The sequence below is a fragment of the Archocentrus centrarchus genome, chromosome 18 (genome assembly GCF_007364275.1).
Source record: "Archocentrus centrarchus isolate MPI-CPG fArcCen1 chromosome 18, fArcCen1, whole genome shotgun sequence".
Lineage (NCBI taxonomy): Eukaryota > Metazoa > Chordata > Actinopteri > Cichliformes > Cichlidae > Archocentrus > Archocentrus centrarchus.
The window spans coordinates 14,263,705-14,285,235 of NC_044363.1; the positions used below are offsets into that span (position 1 = coordinate 14,263,705).

Genomic DNA, 21,531 nt, shown 5'->3' on the forward strand with positions numbered 1-21,531 from the left:
TTCTACGTCCCTACCCTCACCTATGCTCACAAGCTTTGGGTAGTGTCTGAAAGAATGAGATTGCGGACACGAGCAGTGGAAATGCACTTCCTCCAACAGTGATGTCAGTACCGCGTTACTCTAATCTGATTACTTTTTTTTTAGTAACGAGTAATCTAACAAGTTACTATTTGCAATCCAGTAATCAGATTAAAGTTACTTATCCAAGTCACTGTGTGTTACTGTTTTTGTCATTTTCCTTAGTAACAAGATATATTTACTTTCTTCTTGGCTATATTCGTCTGGCCTATGTGACAATTAAGTCCCGTTTTCAGCATGAGGACAATAATGGCACACAACGACACAAATGTAAACATGGAGGGAGGGGAGAGATCCGTATTTTCTATACAGGCATTATTTTGAGTTTGTGTCAGCTAAAGATGACAATATCAAGGTTAGTTGTGCACTCTGTGCTGGGGACAAAGTGCTGTCTAGCTTAAAAAACACTACGTCAAATTTGAAGAAACATCTGGAGTTGCAGCACGGCACAGTCACACTTACAGAGTGAGTCCCACCAGGTGGTGTGAAGGTGCTTAGCCTGTGGGACTCCAGAGGCCTTGAGGCAACTGTTTGTAAAATTTTATTGAATTTAAGAGTTGAAAATTACAATTTTAAAAGTATAAGGAAGATTAAGATGCACATGAACCAATCCGGTGGCCCAGGGTTTTATGTTCATGTATAGTTCTGTTTATTATGGTTCTTGTCTCCCCGAGTTTATGTGGTGTTCCTCAGTGTTTAATCTCTGTGTACTATGTTAGAGTTCTTCCTGTTTTATTTTGATAAGTCATCGGTTCTGTCTGTCATGCCCTGTTCTGCTTCCTCTTGTCTCATCAGTGTAATATGATTCACCTGTGTTCCCACCCCTCTCGTTGTATATTTAAGCCCATTGTTTTCTCTGCTGGTTGTCGCGTCATTAGTTGTCGTCCACTGTTCTGCATGCTTGTCTGTCTGAGTTAGTTAAATCTCGTCTGTTTCGCGTCTCTCCCCCCGTTCTGGTGTGTTTCCGGAGAGAGCTGAGGGTTTTCTTTTGAACTATTGTGTAAATAAACGTGTGTGAGTGAATTACACCCGTCCCGAGTCTGCACTGGGGTCCTCCTTCCTGCCTGCGCAGCGGCCAGTCGTGACACTTCTAAGTAATTTAAGGACAACTTGTATAGTGGCCGCCATAATGATGAGGACAAAGACACCCCCCCAGTGAACTGCAAAACAAGTGCAAACTGTCAACTTTAATTCAAGGGGTTTTGCTATTTATGAATTGCACACATTTTTCAGAGGTTTCAAAAACAAGCTAAATGCTGTGTTTCCTCCTTGAGATGCTCTGCCAGGCCTTTGTTGAAGCTACCATCGGTTCTTGCTTGTTTGTCTGCATTCAGTTTTGTCATCAGTAACTGAAAAACATTTTTGTTGGGTTGGGATCATGAGACTGGCATGGCCATTAAAAAATATGCCATTTCTTTGCTTGAGAAACTGTTGGGTTGCTTTTGCAATGGGCTTTGGGCAATTAGTCATTTGCATTGTGGAGCTCTGTCTCATCAGTTTTGCAGCATTTGGCTGAGTCTGAGCAGAGAGCACAGCCCTGCTGTCTCTCTGAAAGGTTTATTTAGGTTTTTTCAAGCTAATGATGACTCTCTCACTTGCACTGACATCTGTTTGGGCATCATATTTTTACAGAGACAAGCTACGAAATTCAAATTCAATACTTTGAATTAACTTCAGATATTTTGTCTTTGTCATGAAATAACAAGGGAGCAGGTCTCACCTGGCCATGAGACTGCTTCTCAGTCAGCTGTCCCATGGATTTTGAACCTATGAAAATGTGAGACTGTCATTATGAAGGCTACTGTATATGTTAACAATGTCTTTTACACAGACACAAAAACACTAGTGCTCACATTTTCCACCTGGTTGAACCTCTGTGTGTTTGTCCTGAGAATATCCACAGCATTAGCATTTTGGCTGTTGCGATTTCAGAGTTTTGAAACCAGACTTGACAAGTGAGGGGTTTATCTGACTGAGAAACTGAGGGACACTGCATGCTTATAGTCTTATAGGTCAAGAGTACCCAACTTTATCCTTCTTTATGTCTGTAAAAAGGACTATACATTACTGGATGACAGTATGTTCTCATGGTTTTCGTTGCAGTTTGACTTTTTTTTTTGCAATCACAGGAGTCACCTCTTGCTGCCTATTAGAAAGAGCACTTTTATCCCAATTTAATATGTTAATAGTTTGTGAAAGTGTTTCGTGCTTGTTCTGCTGTTAGAAAGTGAGGAAAAATTACCTCTTGTTGTAGGTGAGGAACTGCAATTCTGTGCTACACTGGTGGCTATTTGACACCTGCCCATGCATACGAGTCAGGACACAAGACTGGACACTCAGTTATTCATTTTGGCTCCTCCATTGCAGGCTCATATTTGTATAGGTGTATGTGTTCCCACAAATTAAATCATTTTATAACATAGTTATAGTTACACACACACACACACACACACACACACACACACACACACACACACACACACACACGTATATATATATATATATATATATATATATATATATATATATATATATATATATATATATATATATGAAATACAAATCAGATATTTACAACACGATAAGGTTATACACAAAAGAAGCACCTCGGTTCACCTAAAACGTCCATCTCAGTTCAAACCTAATATCAATAACAGTTAGTAGGGTTCCACCTGGTGGCATTATCTGAATATGACAGCCATTCATCCCTGGCATATTTATTAACATTAATTAGAACAAATAATCAATCAATAGTATTAACAAGCCATTTTGAACTGATCAATAGTATGGTGAATCATGATATAGCACTAGTGCCTTTTATCTAAAATGAGCTACACATTATTTAATGAGTTCAAGTACAAGATCAAAATAAGGTAATAGTGCAGCGTGTAGCTGTGTGTCTGAGCTAAAATAGTATATTACTGTTCCCACATCACTGTATATTAAGTACATCGGTGCGCATTTTGAACTATGAGCTCACATGTTGCTAAGTGCAGCGCTCTGATTGGTAAGATCTGTTTGTTCACTTGGAAAGTCAGAAAAATCGAACTTGATCCAAAAAAATAAATGCTGCAAATTTGTCCTGATGTGGGACAGATGAAGTCTAAACCACTTTGAGTTCCTGGGGAGGGGAAGGTAACAAAGCCTGGTGGGTTTCCAGCGTCGCTGATTCTTTTTTGGTACTGGGACCCCCGCCCCGCCCCCACATCTCCCTGTAAACGTTAGTAAAAAATGGTTAAGACAAACTGGTATGATTTGAAGATGGGCCGAGCTCTCTGATGGAATAATCCTATATACCTTACTTTCTACTCAGTCCATAAAATGATTGCTGTTTTTGTTTTAGTTAATCGTTAGATAATCATTAATGTGGTTTTATAAATGAGATCTATGTATAACTGTTCAAAATTCACATTGTTTTTGCCTAAAAAAATATGATAAACTACCAAGACAAAACATACAATTTTAATTCTGTCCCCTGAATTTTAAAGCAGTATAGCTTTCACATAGTTTTACATCTCATACATTCACATACACCAACACATGCACCCACTGTATCACCTACACTGCCAAGTGTGTGCGTGGGGTAATGTGTCTTCCTACACCCCTATTTCCTGCGCCCTGCCCAGGATGGGGGTCAGCAGGTGGTTTGAGGGCCAGGCTGACTATATGCCAGGATCATTGCTGGCCCTGGGTGTATCCAGTTGCCCGCACTTCAGAGGATGGTCTGTGGATGGGTATGTAGCTTTGTGTATTTATACTTGTCTTTGTAGTGTGTGTGTGTGTGTGTGTGTGTGTGTGTGTGTGTGTGTGTGTGTGTGTGTGTGTGTGTGTTTGTGTGTGTGTAAAATGCCAGCTCACCCTGCAGGCAGTCTTTGTCCTCCAAGCTCGGGTCCTCTACCAGAGGGACATAACTGATTTTGTCCCTTTAATTAATGCTGCACTCTGTCTGCTCTCCATATAAGGTAGATAATAAGAATAATATTTAATACTACAAATAAGAATCAAACCATTGCCATTGTTAATGATACCTGTTTTAATTTAACTTCAGGTATACTGAAATACTAAAATAAATGTTTAGCTCCACCCACAGGTTTACGTGACCTAGTGTGACTTTACCCGCACAGATCACTGAAACTGTTAGAAACAGCAAAGATAAGGCAACAAGTCAACCAAGATGGGCTTGTCAACGTAGCAATAAGCAAAATTTCTTTCCATGTAAATACAAAAACAAGTAATGCTTTAATTTTGCCTTTTTGCTACAATATATTACAACATACATACAATATATTTCATACATACGTTGTGAACTATTTCTTATTGTAGGATCTTTGCCTTACACTATAAAGCACCTTAGAGCAACTGTTATAATTCAGCACTGTATAAGTAAAATTTAATTGAATTTAATTGAATTAAGCAGCACGTTGATGGTGTGGTTAGCACTGTTGCTTCACAGCAAGAAGGTCTGTGTTTCGGAGCCTCTCTGTGTGGTGTTTTCCTGTTCTCCCTGTGTCTGCGAGCCTTCTCTCAGGGTACTCCAGCTTCCTTCCACAGTCCACAGATATGGGTTAGGGTTAATAACCATAGTTGGTAAAACATGAATTCTACGCCGTATTCATCTTCTTTACTCAAGTGAACACTAGAATGGCCAACATTCATGTCAAATTGTGTGTAAAAACTGTGTTTCTAGGCACGCCCCAACTTTTGAGCGCAGCATTTTACATTGATTCCAGTTCAGCTGCGGTTCCAAGTATAAATGGTGTGATCCCCCCCCCCCCCCCCCTTTTTTATCCTACACAACCCAAAATCCACTTTATGTATTCACTATAACCCATTTTAGGATTCATCTGTCATCAAATGAGAAGATTGGCTTTTATTTTAAAACAATTACATAATTTTTAAAGTGTCAAGTTCTCAAAACAACCCCGTTAGTGGTTCTACTGTTAAAGCTGAATGAATGAATTATACTTAAAACTGATGAAATTATCACATACCATTATCCCATTAACAGTTGCTGCTGTTATGAAACTGCAGAGAGTTTTCACAGGGGATAGCTGCTACAGCTTGTGCTTATGAAACTTTTACTTTAGCATTTTGGCTGTTGCCATCTTAGAGTTTTCAAGCAGACAGGACAAGTGAGGGGTTTATCTGACCTAGAAACTGAAGGACCCTGCATGCTTATAAAGTCAAAAAATATCCTCTTTTTTGACTCTAAAGGAGATTATATATGACTAGATGACATTATCTTGTATTTAGCAATATTTGAAACTATTTAGACTCATCAGAAAAATGTTCATTGAGATCACTGAGTGAGTCAACATTTGTTTTTATTTTCCCATTGACTTCTATGCAGTCAGAAGCGTCGCCTCCTGCTGGCCATTAGAACGAATGTTTATCCCAGTGTCATACAGTATGCTAATAGACTGTGAAATAGTTTCACAGTTCTGCTGTTTCCGAGTGAGGAAAAATAACCTCTGGTGCTTTAATATAGCGAAAACCTACAGTCAAGGTAGTGAGTGATTTTCAAATATTAAAGAAAAAAAATGATGTAAATAAAAAATATTTTATTTTACTTAGTTCTAATCTTGAAGTACACTAAAGGACAATGTGATACACACATGCACTTGCACATAAATACACACTTGATCTAAGTTTTGTGAACAATCTCCCTTGTCAGAAGACGTTGCCACAGCACATTTGGTTTGGCAGAGTTTTATGCCAGATGCCTTTCCTGACACACCCCCAAAGAGGGTTTATGTCTCTGGCAGGTATTGAACCTGTAACCTTTTGCATGCCAACAAATGTGTTAACCACTACAGTGTGGGGTAGAAATGGGATGTGTGATTTACTGTCGATTTTTTATTTTTTATTTTTTAATTTAACCTCAACAGTAATGTGTTTACTGCAAACAAATATCAAGTGAGCAGTGTGCTCATTTTCCCACTGACCACACATGTATATACAATCTAAGGTTGCTGCCTGTCTGCTGTATGTCTAAATCACAATTTTGTGTTAACTTCATAAGGTTTTGGTCTGTAAAATAGTTTCATGCTCATTCTGCTGTATGGAAGTGGAAATATTAAAAATAATACAAAAAATACACAAAAATCAACATTTTAAAATTGCATGCTTTAATCATCAAAAATTTTTGGATTCTTAAACAAATGAGATTTGAATAGAATTTAATAATAATAATAATAATAATAATAATAATAATAATAATAATAATAATAATAATAATACATTTTATTTGTAAGCAACTTTCAAAACAAAGACACTTTAGAGAAAAATAAGTTTAATCACTCTGTATCATATTTTGACCAAACAACAGAAATATGCCCATATGTAACATGAAGCGAACGGATAGATGTTTTGATTTGTTGATTACAATCACATAGACTGTAGTTTTACATCATTGATACTGACACCTAAGTCATGAAAATATATCAGAGAAAGGATAAAAAAAAAACCATCAAAATTGAGAAAATGGAAATAAGAAAATTATTTGCCATTTTCAGATTTAAAAATGTATATTTTGTACCAAAATGTCTAACCTGCCCATTTCTTCAGGTCTTCACATTCACTGTTTGTCTAACGTGTAATAATAACTGTTTCATTTCATTTATGAAGTAACTAAAACTCAAACTGTCCCATAAATATATTGGAGTAATAAGTGTAACAATTCACCTCTAAGATGTAAAGTGGCATAAGGAAAAAGTACACATGCAGGTAAAAATGCAGGTATTTCAAGCTTGTACTTAAATGTGCTGAGTTACATTCACCCACTTCCAACAAGCACATGGAGCAACACAACAGTAACACAGACAGAGATGAAGTGAGGGAAGTGGATCAGGTTTCCACCGCTGCAAAACCAACTGTCACATGTGGTGGAAATGACGGGGATATCAGTGGGTAGTGATGTGGGACAGGTGAAGTTTAAGTCGGTGTCAGGGCCCGTAGAGTAGAAGGGAACAAAGCTCGGTGGTGTCCCAGTGACGGTGTTGTTGAGCCATTGGTGGTACCGTGACACATGAGCATAAACTCCAGGTCTCAGAGGTAGGGCGCACCCATCACCAAAACTCACAACTCCACTCTGGACCCAGATTGGACCTTTTTTTTGTCATGAGTGGTCCCCCCGAGTCTCCCTGTCAAATTTTCATAAAAGTTGTTAAGACAGATCGATATCATTCAAAGGCTCACCTACTGCTCAGATGGGCTGACCACCTCATGGAGCTGACTTTCTACTGAAAGCAGAAAGTGGTTCCTCCTGAGCTGCTTTTGTTACTTTAACAGTTTCACCTGCTGCATCGAAGAGCTCAGTCGTTTTAGTACAATGATTTCACTGAAAAAAGAATTCTAGCAAATGTTTTTGTAAGGTGATTTTTTTTTTTAATGGAATAAATGTATCCAACTGTGCTGAGTTCGTAATAAATAAGCTTTGACAAACCAAGAGGGCTGTTGGGTGAGATTATCAATAATTATAGACACAATATCAAAAAAACAGTGAGTGATTTAAAGTAATATGTCATTTTCATATCAATCAAAACGCATTATATTTCAAATAAACAAAAAGTGGTGGTTACTTGACATGAATCCTTCCCTCCCTCTTTCAGCCCAGCACAGATCATGTTCTCTGTGATCTCAGCAAAGTCTTTATAGAAGCAGTTGCACTCATTGTTTCCCACTATTGGTACGTTCACCTCCTGCAGTGTTTCGGAGGCAGAACCACCATCTAATTGGGAAATTTTAAGAGTGTTTTACTGAATCAATTATCACTACTTTAAAAGAAAAAAAATAGTTTGTAACTTACCAGTTGTAAGACCAAAGCCAGTGACCCAGCTGCTGGTCCCATTGTAAAAATTGCTGTTTTCTGAAGCTAAGCAGATCGGCTGAATGTACTCTGTGAAGTTCACAGGAGCCGACAGCTTCAGAAGACAGATGTCGTTCTGATATGTCGCTCTGTTGTAGTCAGGATGGCAGATGATGAGTTCAAGTGTTCGAACCTCTGCATGAGGATTGTCAAGTGATGTGTTTTGGTGGCCGAAATGGACCACTGTGGTTGGGAGATCCGCACTTGACAAAAAGAAAAAAAAAACACATTCATGTTTTATGTCATCCTGATACACGTTTCTACCAGCTGTGGATCGAGGAGAAATTATTTTACACTGGTACACCTTCCAGAGGACTTCTTTTTTTGAGTCAAAATGGAATTTTTATAAATGTAAATGTGTACAATAATTTTATTAAGACTTTAAAAACATCCCGTCACTTCTTTCAGAATGGAAGTAAAAATGACAGCTGGTTATGAGAAACACTTCACTAACTGCATTATCATCCATCCATTTCCTTACACATTCATCTTTTATGTCATCCTGATACATGTTTCTACCAGCTGTGGAGAAAAGAGAATTTTTTTTCATTGATGTGACTCCAGAGGGTTTTGTCTTTCTTTTTTTTTTTTTTTTTTTTTGGAATCAAAATTAGATTTTTGAAAATGTAAACATGTGCTTTGGATTTTGTAAGACCTTTTAAAGCTTCCAGAATAATCCTAAGGTAACATTATCCATTCATCCATTTCCTTACACCATGGAGAGTCCATCAGTCTGTCACATGGCCCTAAAAAAGGTTTTCTGTGGGAGGAAAACCACAGATTTAAGGTGAACATGCAAACTCAACTCCAAGACATTCAAATTAAGAACATCCTGGCTGTGAGGCAACAGTGCTAACCACTGCACCACCATGCTGCAACACTAGCATCACTAAAATGTACTTGCAATGCTGACTCACGGTGTTATGCAGTGAGCAGCTGTCAGCACCCACTGGTTGGTGATCAGAGACCCTCCACAGAAAAAAACCATCAGAATTGGATAAAGATGCCTGCCAGGGCCAACTTCCTGGGATTGCCTCCTCACCGCCAACAATTCTGTTGTTGTGCAGAGCAAAGCCACACGCTGACAAAAGAAAAGAGATGACAGTTAAAACAGTGAGTACACTGATCAGCCACAACATTAAAAACACCCACACTTTAAGTGAAAAAATTTATCATCTCGTCCAAAGTTGCAAAATATTTAATGTGAATGTTATTTTATGACACAGACCCACCAAAACATTGGAGACCAAGCACACACCATCCCAACAAATGTATTTCATGGTGTGAGTGGCTTCTTCTGACATTTAAGTGTAAAACTGCTCAGGAAAGGTTCAAAGAACATAAAAAAAGGAGTCCCAAATTTCCCAGATCCTGAACCAATGTTGTGCCTGTGGAATGCCAGGAAGGCCCTAATCCCACAATACACAGGACCCAAAATATCACCACAAGGATGACCTACACACAGTAATTCTTCAGGTAGTTTAAATGTTGCAGCTGATTGGTGTATATGTAAATTTTCATACTTCATTTACATGGAAGATATAGCCTACTTAAGTTTATGCTGCTTCAAATAAAAAAAATATTAACATCATTCTTGTAGTTTGTTGGGGTTGAAACAGGATTTTCAGCTCTAAATTGCTAACACCATCAACACTGTAAATTTTAACAATATTATGTTCATGAGGGATTCCATCTTCATCAGATAAGCTGCACTTCAATCCAAACCGTTTGGGGTCCAAGGAGCAACTACTGGACAATAAGGTCACAATAAGGCATTTCCTTATTTTAGTCTAGGGATGGCATGATACCACTTTATGTCCGATACCGATAAAGATCTTTTAAATTTGGATATCGGCCGATACCGATATAAATCCGATATTTAAAATGTATCTAGGCATTTAAAAACATTAAAAAAAATTTTTTTTAAAAAGAAGTCAACAGTCTCTCACACAACAAAATCAAAGTCTTTTAGTTGTCCCACATACAAGACTAAGGACCAGGGTGGACAGAGTTTTTTAGGCAGTGGCACCAAAGCTCTGGAACTGTTTACCACTCCAGCTCCATTTAGCTGTCTCTGTGGCATCATTTAAAAAATAGTTGAAAACTTTTCTGTTTAACCAGGCTTTCTGGTTTCTGACTTTATTTTTATTCTTTTAATATGGTAATGTTATTATGTTTTCAACATAGTGTTTTCTGGGGGTGGGGGTGGGGGGTTGATATTGTGTTTTAATTATTGTACAGTGCCTTTCTGTCTGTGAAAAACGTTATATAAATAAATTTTATTTACTTACAACAATAACTATCACCTGAATCCTGTTGCTTCTGTGTGAGAAGGTGATGCATTGGCTTATGGTATGTTGCAAATATGATTAGGGCTGCAACTATTGATTGTTTTAGCAATTGACTATTCTATTTATATTGATTACCTAAGTAACTGGATACGAAATACTTTCTTTCAACGGTTCATCTGCATATTTTAACTTCTGTACTGTAGTTTTTCCCTGTGTGCAACAAACATGGTGGATGGAGCAGCTACAAAGTTCTCTTTTCTTCACTTACTGATCAGCTGGTTGATGAAGGACCTCCAGCTGTTTCCCAGTAAAGGTTTATGGAGGTTACAGGGACGAAAAAGACGAAAAAAAATTTCCTTCTGCTCCATCTGAGCCGGCTCCGCCTCTTTCCGCTTGTGCAGACAGACTGCTCGTAAATCAGCTGACTGCTGCTGTTTTGTCATCAGTGTTTATGTTGACAAACTGGGGGCTGCGTGAGCGTAATCTTGTAATGCTTTATATTTACAAGCATTCTCCTAAATACGTTTCTACTGCAGGTCTATATTTAGTCACAAATCAGGGATTAAAGTATCAAAAATATTTTGACGGAGAAGGGGTTCTTCCGGTACCGGACGGTCACCAGTGCTAATAGCTGCGTTCGCTAGCAGTATGTCCGGGAGCTGAAGTAGAGAAAAAAAAAAACTAAATGGATTTAAAGTGTAGGGTGAGGAGTGCGGCCATCCAGGAGGGGCTCAGAGTAGAGCCGCTGCTCCTCCACATCGAAAGGAGCCAGTTGAGGTGGCTCGGGCATCTGATTAGGATGCCTCCTGGCCGCCTCCTGGGTGAGGTGTTCCGGGCATGTCCCACCGGGAAGAGGCCCCGTGGTAGACCCAGGACACGCTGGAGAGATTATGTATCTTGGCTGGCCTGGGAACGCCTTGGGGTCCCTCCGGATGAGCTGGAGGAGGTGGCTGGGGAGAGGGAAGCCTGGGCTTCTCTGCTTAGGCTTCTGCCCCCGCGACCCGGCCCCGGATAAGCGGAAGAAAATGGATGGATGGATGGATGGATGGATGGATGGATTTAAAGTGACTTAAATGTCAGCATGAAAGTTATGATGTCTGAAATTCAGAGTATAAATCTCAACATATTTTCCACTAAAAATCACTCACACAGTAACTCAGGATGAACATAGTTGACTGAACTAATTCTGATCAGCTGTTCTGGAAACTTAGAGTTGCCAATCTCAGAGTTGATCAGCTCAGAGTTTGTTGAACCTTTGACTAACGAAACACTAACACAAAGTTAATCTCTCAGTTTGATGACATGTTTCCGTGTTCATAATTTTTCTTTGCAAACTCACAAAAGATTTCAGGGGAACAATTTCTAATAACCTTCATTAAGAATTTGTACGTTAGTTAATTTAACATTACTAAATAATAATTTTACTGTTAGTAGACAATGGAGTTGTCACAGAACAGCTGTGTGGTTGGCAGGATTAGGACCCCAATGCAGGACTCAGATGACAAGGACTGAGTCTTAATTCTTCTTTACTGCTGGTACTCACAGAAAAATATACTGAATACAAACAGGCTGGACTGGAGCCAGAAAAATAAACTCTAGGAAACTCCTAACATACAAAGCACACAGCGTGTAGGGAGTACACAACCAAGAACAGAGGATGACTCGGGCAACACATGAAGTAAGGAGGGGAGAGGACACAGGTGGAAGCACAGCTGGGACTAATCCCTGAAGACAAGGGCCAAGGGAAGTAGAACTAAATAGAAAACACAAGAGACATGAGAGTATCAAAATAAGACAGGAAAAAACCAACACTGAGACCAGGATGAAGGTATACTAACTTGATACAGAGACAGAAGATAAGTACAAGGAGAAGAGACACAGGAGACACTAAGGACAAAACACAGAGGTAAGCCAAGCCAATTTTATTTATAAAGCACTTTAAAAGCAGCCGGTGCTGACCAAAGTGCTGGACAAAGAAAACAGGACACAAAGGTACACAAGAAAAGTATAAAAGGTAACACACAAGATAAAAGCAACAATAAAATATATAGTTTATCATAAGTCAAGTAATAAAATAGTATAAAATAACTGGATAAAAATCAATAAGAAATAAATACAGAATGACTAAATCTCATACCTGGTCAAAAGCCAGGTGAAATAAGTCGGTCTTAAGAAGAGATTTAAAAGTGGCCAGTGAAGAATATACAATGGCAATACAATACAAGTGAATATACAATGGCAGCGAATTCCAGTTTAGGGGCTGCCACAGCAAAGGCTCTGTCTCCCCTAAGCCTCCACTTAGTCCTCAGCACACCCAAAAGCAGTTTATCAGCTGATCTGAGCACATGGAAAGGTGAGTGTAGGTGCAGTAACTCAGAGAGGTATGATGGAGCAAGGCCATTTAAAGACTTAAAAACAAAATAATTTTAAAATGAACTCTAAAATACACAGGCAACCAGTGCAATGAAGATAAAACAGGGGTAATGTGCTCCCTTTTATGTATTCCAGCCAAAAGCTGTGTGGCAGCTTTTGACTGGAATATGTAATATTTCTACTCAGTCCTAGGCAAGACGAGAACTGAGTAGAAATACAAAAAGGGAACTAACAACCTATCAGCAAAAGCAGGAAGGGAAGAAAATGCACTGAAAACAGTAAGAGAGACATAACTGGATGGGGAAAAAAGATTAATTTGACACAGCTAAACAGGGAACCAATAAACCAAGAGAACAGGACACAGGGACAAGACAGACACAGGGACACTACAGGGGAAACAGAAAGTGATCCCAAAAGGTGATACTGTAGGTCAATATTAAATAACCAAGAAGATGAACCAGAACAAAAGTAGAGATTATAACCAGAGGACATTGTAACAGTCGTAATTGTGATGTCTCTTTACGACAGTCTGGTCTTTTTGTGTTGATGATGTCACCAGTGTGCACCCACCGCTCCTCAGTAGAGAGCGCGGGAGATGTGTTTTGCAGACGGACATTTTGGCTTGAGGCGGACCTTTTCCTTTTCCTTATTTTTTTGTACCGTCATAGGTTGTATGAACACTGCTCGTTTTCATGTGTGTTTATGTAGCAGCCATTCAACCGGGCTTCATAAGGTTTGAAGATTACATTTATTAAAAGGGCAATACTGAAATTCTCAGTGCCAGTGTGCTTGTGCGTTTTTTTGGCTGCCCGCCGCCTCCTCTTCACCACCGAACACAACCCAGACGTTACAACATGATAAATGCAAAGGAAAAGAGCAACCTTAATATTACAAAAAGAGCCAAAATTAAACACAACATATCTTCAAAACCAAAATGAATCACAAAACCCACAGAGAATGCAAATGGACATCTTTTATTTGATTTATATTCCTGACCATGACAGCAATATAAATATTTACCAGTGTTCAAAAATAAAGGGGTGTAAACCTAGAAATTGTGTATCGACATAAAAAATATCTACATTAATGATGCCAGAGCCCAGGAAACTCTTGCATTTGTTTTGTTTTTTGTTTGTTTGTTTTTTTTTTTACAAGAATAAAGATTAATTTTTAAATAATCAGCAAGAGAAAAAGGACACAAACTTCAGTCTCCAAGTTCACAGCTTTGTGATTTACAACAATGACGCCTCAACTATTTATATTCTGTTTAAAACAAGTATTTTAAACATTCGGTTTCAACATTATAACAGTTATTGAAAGTTTTATAAATACTACAACTTACATACTCATATATATATAATGTTAATGAACTCTAGGAAACTCCTAACATACAAAGCACACATCTTCTTAGAGCCTCTGACAGTGGACTCATCTCTGTTCTTGTCCTGTTGGACCTCAGTGCAGCTTTTGATACTGTTGACCATAACATTTTATTACAGAGATTAGAGCTTGCTATAGGTATTAAAGTCTAAATAAAGTCTTCTTCACACACTAAGGTTAATTATGGAGTTCCACAGGGTTCTGTGCTAGGACCAATTTTATTTACATTATACATGCTTCCCTTAGGCAGTATTATTAGAAAGCACTGCATCAATTTTCATTGTTATGCAGATGATACTCAGCTTTACCTATCAATGAAGCCAGATGACACACATCAATTAGTTAAACTGCAGGAATGTCTTAAAGATATTAAGGCCTGGATGACGTCTAATTTCCTGCTTCTAAATTCAGATAAAACTGAAATTCTTGTTCTCGGCCCCACAAATCTTAGAAACATGGTGTCTAACCAGATACTTACTCTGGATGGCATTACTTTGGCCTCCAGTAACACTGTGAGAAATCTTGGAGTCATTTTTGACCAGGATATGTCCTTCAATGCACATATTAAACAAATATGTAGGACCGCTTTTTTGCATTTGCGCAATATTTCTAAAATTAGAAACATCCTTTCTCAGAGTGATGCTGAAAAGCTCATTCATGCATTTATTACTTCTAGGCTGGATTATTGTAATTCATTATTATCAGGCTGTCCTAAAAGCTTTCTGAAAAGCCTTCAGCTGATCCAAAATGCTGCAGCTAGAGTACTGACAGGGACCAGAAAGAGAGAGCAGATTTCTCCCATATTGGCTTCTCTTCATTGGCTCCCTGTTAAATCTAGAATAGAATTTAAAATTCTTCTCCTCACATACAAGGTCTTGAATAATCAGGCACCATCTTATCTCAAAGACCTCATAGTACCATATCACCCCAACAGAGCACTTCGCTCTCAGACTGCTGGCTTACTTGTGGTTCCTAGTAGGGTTTAATCCCGGGATCCGGGATTCCCGGGAAATGCGATCAGAACCATTTCCCGTTTCCCGGGAAACGTTAGACGGGAAACCGGGAAAAAAGTCGCGCGCGTTGATTTGACTTTCAGAAAGAAAAGAAAGCTTCAGAATGTTAAATTTAAGGAAATATTGAGAGAAGGGTTCGTTTAATGCGAAAAGCATTACTCTTCATTTCAGGCACGTTCAGCCTCCGTTTAAGGCTTCAGCCTTCATCTCAAGCGTTTTAATAGAGGTATTACACAGTTGTACTTTTTTCCTCTTTAATTTGTTGAAATCGTAGGCAATGTGTTTACCCTAAGGTATTTTGTATTATATAATTTTATATTATATATTGTTATATTGCATTATATAGCCTATAAAATATGCCTGCCCTGAACAATAAAGAAATATCTGTTTAACTTCGAGTGTTTCTTTTCCTCGTTTGCAGCCGCTTACTAACAATCATGAATTAGGATGCGGGCCTAATGTGTGAAGAAATTATCATGAAATAGATTGCTTTAACATATTTCGCTTTTAAAATGGAGTTGAGTAAAATGTATATTTTTTAGGCTATAAGGATTGGCCAGTTTTTCAATAGACGATTCACAGCGAACCTACTTTAACCCTCAGACACGGTGTTATAAATTTGCTGTTGCCAGAATGGCAATGACCAAGTCGTAGTGCATTACTCAAGGCCCTGTGTTATGCCATATTATAGTGAAGTACGGTAGTTAACTTTTCAATGAGTATTACAGCGTTCCACTGGTGGAGATATAGCGCAACAGATGTCGCCACGACAGCGTGGCTGAGCCTTTATCAATGCTGTGGAGATGAACCGTATTGTTTTGCACCAGCAGTTGTAAAATATCTTGGTATAATTCCATGTACAATGGAGGAATATTCGAATTATATTTGTTAAGGGAGTGTTGAGGAACGACACAACACCGCATAGCTCGAGCACTCAAATGCCGAGATGTAGGTTTTATTGCGTTAATCAAGCCGACGTTGCCCCCTACTGGGCATAACAGGACATAGCTGGAAAGCTACCTCTACAATATCACAATAGGTTAAGGCCGACACAGGCTACAGAAGGCCTAATTAAAATAAAAAAATAAATAAACTTTTTCCCGGGATTCCCGGGAAATGACGAGCCATTTCCCGGGATTTGATTCATGTCATTTTCGGGAAAAATATTAAACCCTAGTTCCTAGGATACTTAAGAGTAGAATGGGAGGCAGAGCCTTCAGCTTTCAGGCGCCTCTTCTGTGGAACCAGCTTCCAGCTTGGATTCGGGAGACAGACACCCTCTCTATTTTTAAGATTAGGCTTAAAACTTTCCTTTATGATAAAGCTTATAGTTAGGGCTGGATCAGGTGACCCTGAACCATCCCTTAGTTATGCTGCTATAGGCCTAGTCTGCTGGGGGGTTCACATAATGCACTGTTTCTCATTCACCTTATTTACTTTGTTTATACTCCACTCTGCATTTAATCATTAATTGATATTAATCTCTGGCTCTCTTCCACAGCATGTCTTTCTCTCCCCTCAGCCCAACCGGTCGCGGCAGATGACTGCCCCTCCCTGAGCCTGGTTCTGCTGGAGGTTTCTTCCTGTTAAAAGGGAGTTTTTCCTTTCCACTGTCGCCAAGTGCTTGCTCATAGGGGGTCGTTTTGACTGTTGGGTTTTCTCTGTATTATTGTAGGGTCTTTACCCACAATACAAAGCGCCTTGAGGCGACAGTTTGTTGTGATTTGGCGCTATATAAATAAAATTGAATTGAATTGAATTGAATGATTTACAAATTATTAACCAGTTACTGGTCACAGCTAATGAAGCTCAAGCTTGTCTTTGTTAACATTAGTTTATACTGTGTTGCTGATTTTAACACTGACAGTGAACATTAGTCACACGCTACTTGTTTTCCACGTACAGATATAATTAAAAAAAAAAGTGCAACTAATGCTCGACTGAAATTTCTTTTTTTTTTTTTTTAATTACTATTACTTAATAATTTAAAAGAGAAAATAAAGAATGAAACAGGGATGTCAATTACTTGCTGGGCAGAGCAGAATATATTTATATGAAATAAAGTAACGCGGATCATATCAGATTACAAGCAGTACAGTGACTTTAATCACTGCCGTCACCTAGTAGGAAATTGCTTATTTAAGCGAGACAGGTGGAGTTTTTATTTTGATTCCACTTTGATTCCCTTTCTCATCTGTTGTTGAGTCATTTCATAGTATCCAGATAGATTTCTTTTTTAAATTTATTTATAATAGTGTTGAAAGAGCTATTTTTTTTTTATCTAATTTTTCCACTCTTCATATAAGCTCGGTAACAAGAAAGAATGTTTTATCTTGCAAATAAAAATCAAACTTCTTTCTCACCTTTGGCCAAGAAGTTGACACATCCCCAAAGCCAGCAACCTTTTCCCTGTCCAACAACTGTGTTAACCACTACAGTACAGAGTTTGAATGTAAGCTTTTAGGGATGCTATCCATGATTTAATGTTATTTTTTTTTACTTTAAATTCAACAGCAATGTGTTTAGTGCAGACATAAATCAAGTGAGCAGTACAGTCATTTTGCCACTAACATCTGTACAATCACACTTCCTTTTCTAACCACAGATGCCACCTCCTGCTGGCCATTATAACGAATGCAGATTTAGGCCATGTCTGCAATGGCTTCACTTTTCAGACCCAGAATCTCTGCCCATCTTTTATATACAGTCTAAGTTTACTGCCTGGCTTCTGCATGTCTAAATCACAATTTCATGCTAACTTCATAAAGTTTTGGTCCATGAAATAGTTTCATGCTTGTTCTGCTGTATGGAAGTGGAAATATTAAAAATAATACAAAACAATAATTGAATTCAGTATTTTTAATATTGTATGCTTTAATCATCAAAAACTTCTGGGTATTTAAACAATTGACATTTGAATAGAAGTGAATCACACTGTGTCAGATTTTGATCAAACAACAGAAATATACCCATATGTAACATGAAGAGAGTGGATGCTTAGATTTTTTTAATTATAATAGACAGACCAGATAACATAGACAGGATAGCAAATCACCATCATTGAGAAAATGGAAATAAGAAAAATATTTTTCCATTTTCAGATTTAACAATATATATTTTGGTGTCAAAATCAAAATGTCTTCTTCAGGTCTTTTTACATTCACTGTTAGTCTAGCGTGTAATAATAACTGTTTTACAGTATTTCATTTATGAAGTGACTAGAAACTTAAACTGACCCATAAATCTATTCGAGCAACAAGTGTAACAATTCACCTCTAAGATGTAAAGTCTCAAAAAGTAAAAGTATTTGATTTAACTGCAAGTATTTCAAGCTTTTACCTAACCCTTTCAGGCATCATGGTCACAACAGTCAACAGGTATTCAAAAGTTGTTCCTGTATATGCATGTGTTTTGTTGTTATAGCTGCATATTGGCCAACATTTTTATTTTTTTAAATTTGTTATCTGAATGTAATTAACAGGATCAGGGTTATTCAATGGTAGCAATGGTGGCAGTTGATCAGAGAATGTAGTATTATTTTCTGTTACTGGTTTGTTAAATACATATTTCTCCATTTCAAAAGCCAGACACGTGATGTCCAGCTGAGTGGATGCATTAAATCAATTTAATAGTTTTTTTAATTCCTGAAGGGGAATTAAAACACTCACAAAAGAAAAAAAAAAGAAAAAATCTTGACTGAGGTTCTCATAATTAATGCACGAAAGGGTTAAGTACAAAACCTGTAAATGTGCTGAGCTACACTCCCTCAATTCCAACAAACACGTGGAGCAGCACAACAAGAACAGAGAGAGAGATGAAGTGAGTGAAGTGGATCAAGTTTTCACCACTGCAAAACAAACTGTCACATATGGGGGTAGTAACAGGGAAATCGGTGGGTGGTGATGTGGGACAGGTGAAGTATAAGTCGGTGTCAGGGCCCGTAGAGTAGAAGGGAACAAAGCTCGGTGGTGTCCCGGTGACGGTGTTAATGATCCACTGCTCGTACCGTGACACACGAGCATAGATTCCAGGTCTCATAGGTAGGGCGCAACCATCACCGAAACTCACAACTCCACTCTGGACCCAGATTGGACCTTTTTTTGTCATGAGTGGTCCCCCTGAGTCACCCTGTCAAAAATTTGTAAAATTTGTTAATACAGATCAGTATCTTTCAGAGCCTGACATACTGCTCAGATGGACGAAACACTTCATGAAGATTAGTTTCTACTGAATCCAGAAACTGATTCCTGAATTGTTTGTGTCATAAATTCATTAGACACAGAACTTTTACTGATTAGCAACAGTGTCATCCATCATCCTCACTTATACTTTCTTCTTAAATCACTTTAATGATTTGACCTGCTGCATGGAGGAACTCAGTCATTTTATTACCATGATGTCACTGATAGAGATGTTTTTGTAAGGTATTTTTATGGAAAAATTGTATCCGACTGTGCTGAGTTCGCAATAAATGAGCTTTGACAAACCAAGAGAGCTGCTGGGCAAGAATATGAATAATTATGGACACAATTTCAGAAAAAAAGTGTGATTAAAATTAAGATGTAATGGTGGTTACCTGACATGAATCCTTCCCTCCCTCTTTCAGCCCAGCACAGATCATGTTCTCTGTGATCTCAGCAAAGTCTTTATAGAAGCAGTTGCACTCATTGTTTCCCACTATTGGTACGTTCACCTGCTGCAGTGTTTGGGAGGCAGAACCACCATCTAATTGGGAAATTTTAAGAGTGTTTTACTGAATCTGTTATCTATAATCAATTATCATTACTATAAAAGGAAAAAAAACTCTTTGTAACTTACTAGTTGTAAGACCAAAGCCAGTGACCCAGCTGCTGGTCCCATTGTAAAAATTGCTGTTTTCTGAAGCTAAGCAGATCGGCTGAATGTACTCTGTGAAGTTCACAGGAGCCGACAGCTTCAGAAGACAGACGTCATTCTGAAATGTCCATCTGTTGTAGTCAGGATGGCAGATGATGAGTTCAAGTGTTCGAACCTCTGCATGAGGATTGTCAAGTGATGTGTTTTGGTGGCCGAAATGGACTACTGTGGTTGGGAGATCCGCACTTGACAAAAAGAAAAAAAAAACACATTCATGTTTTATGTCATCCTGATACACGTTTCTACCAGCTGTGGATCGAGGAGAAATTATTTTACACTGGTACACCTTCCAGAGGACTTCTTTTTATGAGTCAAAATGGAATTTTTATAAATGTAAACGTGTACAATAATTTTTTTTGTAAGACTTTAAAAACATCCTGTCACTTCTTTCAGAAAGGAAGTAAAAACGACAGCTGGTTATGAGAAACACTTCACTAACTGTAAAATAATTAATCAGTATGTGTAGCATTATCATCCGTCCATTTCCTTACACTGTGGACACATCACTAATTTATCACCCAGAGAGACAGACATTTACACACATCCAGGAGCAATTTATAATCAGTAATTACTCTAAAAGTCTGTGGGAGGAAACTCACAGATTTAAGGTGAACAGGCAAACTCCACTCCATGATGTTCAAACTAAGAACATCCTGGCTGTGAGGCAACAGTGCTAACCATGCTGCAACACTAGCATCACTAAAATGTATTTGCAATGCTCACTCACGGTGTTATGCAGTGAGCAGCTGTCAGCACCCACTGGTTGGTGATCAGAGACCCTCCACAGAACAAACCATCAAGATTGGCCAAAGATGCCTGCCAGGGCCAACTTCCTGGGATTGCCTCCTCACCGCCAACAATTCTGGTATTGTGCAGAGCAAAGCCACACGCTGACAAAAGAAAAGAGATGACAGTTAAAACAGTGAGTACACTGATCAGCCACAACATTAAAAACACCCACACTTTAAGTGAATAACATTCATCATCTCGTCCAAAGTTGCAAAATATTTAATGTGGATGTTAATTTAAGATGTAGACCCTCCAACCCTTACGAAAATCCACTATGGTTAACTATGGTTTTTATGCAGTAACCATGGTTTTACATGGTGTGAGTGGCTTCTCCTGACATTTCAGTGCAAAACTGCTCAAGAAAGGTTCAAAAAACATAAGAAGCGGTCCAAATTTCCCAGATACTGAATCCAATTAGTGTCGTTGGAATGCCAGGATAGGCCTAATCTTTAGACGCCTGATCCCACAATACACAGGACCCAAAATATCACCACAAGGATGACCTATACTTGACAATTAGTCAGGTAGTTTCAATGTTGTGACTGATTCGCCTATATGCAAATTTTCATACCTCATTTACAAGTTTATGCTAATAAAAAAATATTATTAACATCATTCTTGTAGTTTGTTGGGGTTGAAACAGGATTTTCAGCTCTAAATTGCTAACACCATCAACACTGTAAATTTTAACAATATTATGTTCATGAGGGATTCCATCTTCATCAGATAAGCTGCACTTCAATCCAAACCAGTCAGGGTCCAAGGAGCAACTACTGGACAATAAGGTCACAATAAGGCATTTCCTCATTTTAGTCATGTGACTATGGCAAGAAATGAACTTGGC

General features: G+C 38.3%; 1 protein-coding gene across 1 annotated transcript in view; it reads right to left on the bottom strand.

Moving 5' to 3' along the window:
• The window catches only part of LOC115797014 (transmembrane protease serine 9-like), a 47,867-nt gene that overhangs the window by 23,297 nt on the left and 3,039 nt on the right, over positions 1–21,531 (bottom strand). Inside the window, exons 3-9 of the mRNA XM_030753500.1 lie at positions 20,626–20,788; positions 19,821–20,083; positions 19,579–19,727; positions 18,765–19,130; positions 8,863–9,026; positions 7,886–8,148; positions 7,659–7,807 (exon numbers count right to left, since the gene is read on the bottom strand). Of these exons, the coding sequence (XP_030609360.1) occupies positions 7,659–7,807; positions 7,886–8,148; positions 8,863–9,026; positions 18,765–19,130; positions 19,579–19,727; positions 19,821–20,083; positions 20,626–20,788 (1,517 nt within the window). The remainder of the gene's footprint in view (positions 1–7,658; positions 7,808–7,885; positions 8,149–8,862; positions 9,027–18,764; positions 19,131–19,578; positions 19,728–19,820; positions 20,084–20,625; positions 20,789–21,531) is intronic.